At 36.3% G+C, this 1,778-nt stretch overlaps 1 protein-coding gene across 1 annotated transcript in view; it reads right to left on the bottom strand.

Moving 5' to 3' along the window:
* The window catches only part of LOC117104360 (nucleolar complex protein 4 homolog B-like), a 16,156-nt gene extending 15,503 nt beyond the window's left edge, over positions 1 to 653 (bottom strand). The window contains 1 exon segment of the mRNA XM_033245184.1: positions 520 to 653. Coding sequence (XP_033101075.1) covers positions 520 to 648 — 129 coding nt within the window. The 5' untranslated portion in view covers positions 649 to 653.
* Between the last annotated feature and the right edge of the window lie 1,125 nt (positions 654 to 1,778).

Here is a 1,778-nt window from a genome sequence, read left to right as displayed (position 1 = left end):
AGGTAGAATGTTGTGAGTAAACAGAAGACGAACACATTAATAAATAACTCTTTTTAAAAAAGGCAATAGCATTCAAATCACTTTGTCAGGGAGTTATAACAACTCCCTGGTGTGGTGGTCCTGTTTTACTAAAATATACTGTACGTACTTCATTTCAATCATATTGAAGAAAAAGGATGCAAAAACTGAGATTTACATTTCATTTTAATAAATAATAAATAACTTGTGGCCGAGTTGACTTGTGGCCGAGTTGGCTGCAGCCGAACTTTTTGTGGCCGAGTTGACTTGTGGCCGAGTTGACTGTGGCCGAGTTGACCTGCACCCGTATTAGTAACTTGGCCTAGGCCTAGCCTAGTAATATTAGTGTAGAGAAGGCCGCCTAGCCTACTAGTCCAACTTAGCCAAGCCCTTACTTACTTAGTTAATACTTACTTATAGGCTACTCTACCTACAGTACAGGGTGCCTACCTATACTACAGTTAATGTATGCCTATACTATCTTTATCAAAATACGTTTACCTGAGTGAGCTTTAATATATCTATTATATAATTAGAATTCTCTCTTCCCGATAATGATTGTTCAATTTTAGTATTTATGTCTTTTAAAAATAGTTTCTTGGTGTCACGACTTTCCATGGGCGCAGCCATTTTTATTTATTATTCGCAACTTGAGGGCGCAACAAGAACTCTAACTTGCCGGGTCGCGATTTTTTTTTCCGTACGAAACATTTACATGAAACTCCACTCGGGCCGTCTCGGCTGAATCGACCCGAAAATCTCATTGCAGAATTCAGGAGGTCAAAAGGTCATCAACAGATAAACGCCTACAAAACAACGGAGAGAACGTCGCTGTCTAATTTTTAAAAATACATTGATGTTACCATGTTAATACCAATGGGTCGTTTAAAATGACATATAATATTTGATTAAGCTGCATGAGTAATGAAAAGTGTTATTTTAACTTGAGTTACATACTATGACAATTTTAATTTTTTAGTTAGGCCCGTGGGTTTTGCATAATTACCTAGGCCTAACTACAAAAAATATACGCTTTCTGGGGAAAGCACAAAGAGTAAGGAAATGCGCGTTTTTCTTCATCAAATGAAACAGGGTGAGACAGTTATTTTTTTATTTTTTTAGAGCTGAGAATAGGCAGCTCTAAAATACTGGATGCCATAAGACTTGCCAAAATGGCAGAGCACCAAATGAATGTATAAATCAGCTAGTTATTAATATTAGGCATAGTAATCGGCAGGTTCTTGATTACCGTAGGCTAAACCAAGTTACATGTAATGCCGAAATGATTATTTATTATTATTAATTATTATTACCTGTACGTTAAGGGGAACTTATAGACAATGGAGGAATTAGAGAACAATTTAAAAAACGACGTTAAGGGGAAATAACACAAAAGATATTCCCCTTGGGCTAGTTATTATTTATAGGCCTAGTAAATAGTATCTGTAGGTTCTTCATTACAAGCCTTAGGCCAAGGTAATTAATGCTGAAATTATTATTATTATTATTAATTATTAATATTACCTGTACCTTAGGAGGAACTTAGACAATGGAGGAATTGGAGAACAATTAAAAAAACGACGTTAAGGGGAAATAACACAAAAGATATTCCCCTTGGGCGATTATAGGCCTAGTAAATACAGAGATCCCAAGTTTGAAAACCAAAAAATAGGGAGATTTTTTTCATGAAGCGATCGCCTCCTGTAGCGACGCACTGTGACGCCTTACAACGCGCTGTGCAACATGAAAGTATTACACAA

This window comes from Anneissia japonica, unplaced genomic scaffold (assembly GCF_011630105.1).
Source record: "Anneissia japonica isolate Jap-2015-1 unplaced genomic scaffold, ASM1163010v1 scaffold4536_len1192065_cov207, whole genome shotgun sequence".
NCBI lineage: Eukaryota > Metazoa > Echinodermata > Crinoidea > Comatulida > Comatulidae > Anneissia > Anneissia japonica.
The sequence above is the reverse complement of the archived record's forward strand: the minus strand, read 5'-3'. Positions and strand labels throughout refer to the sequence as shown.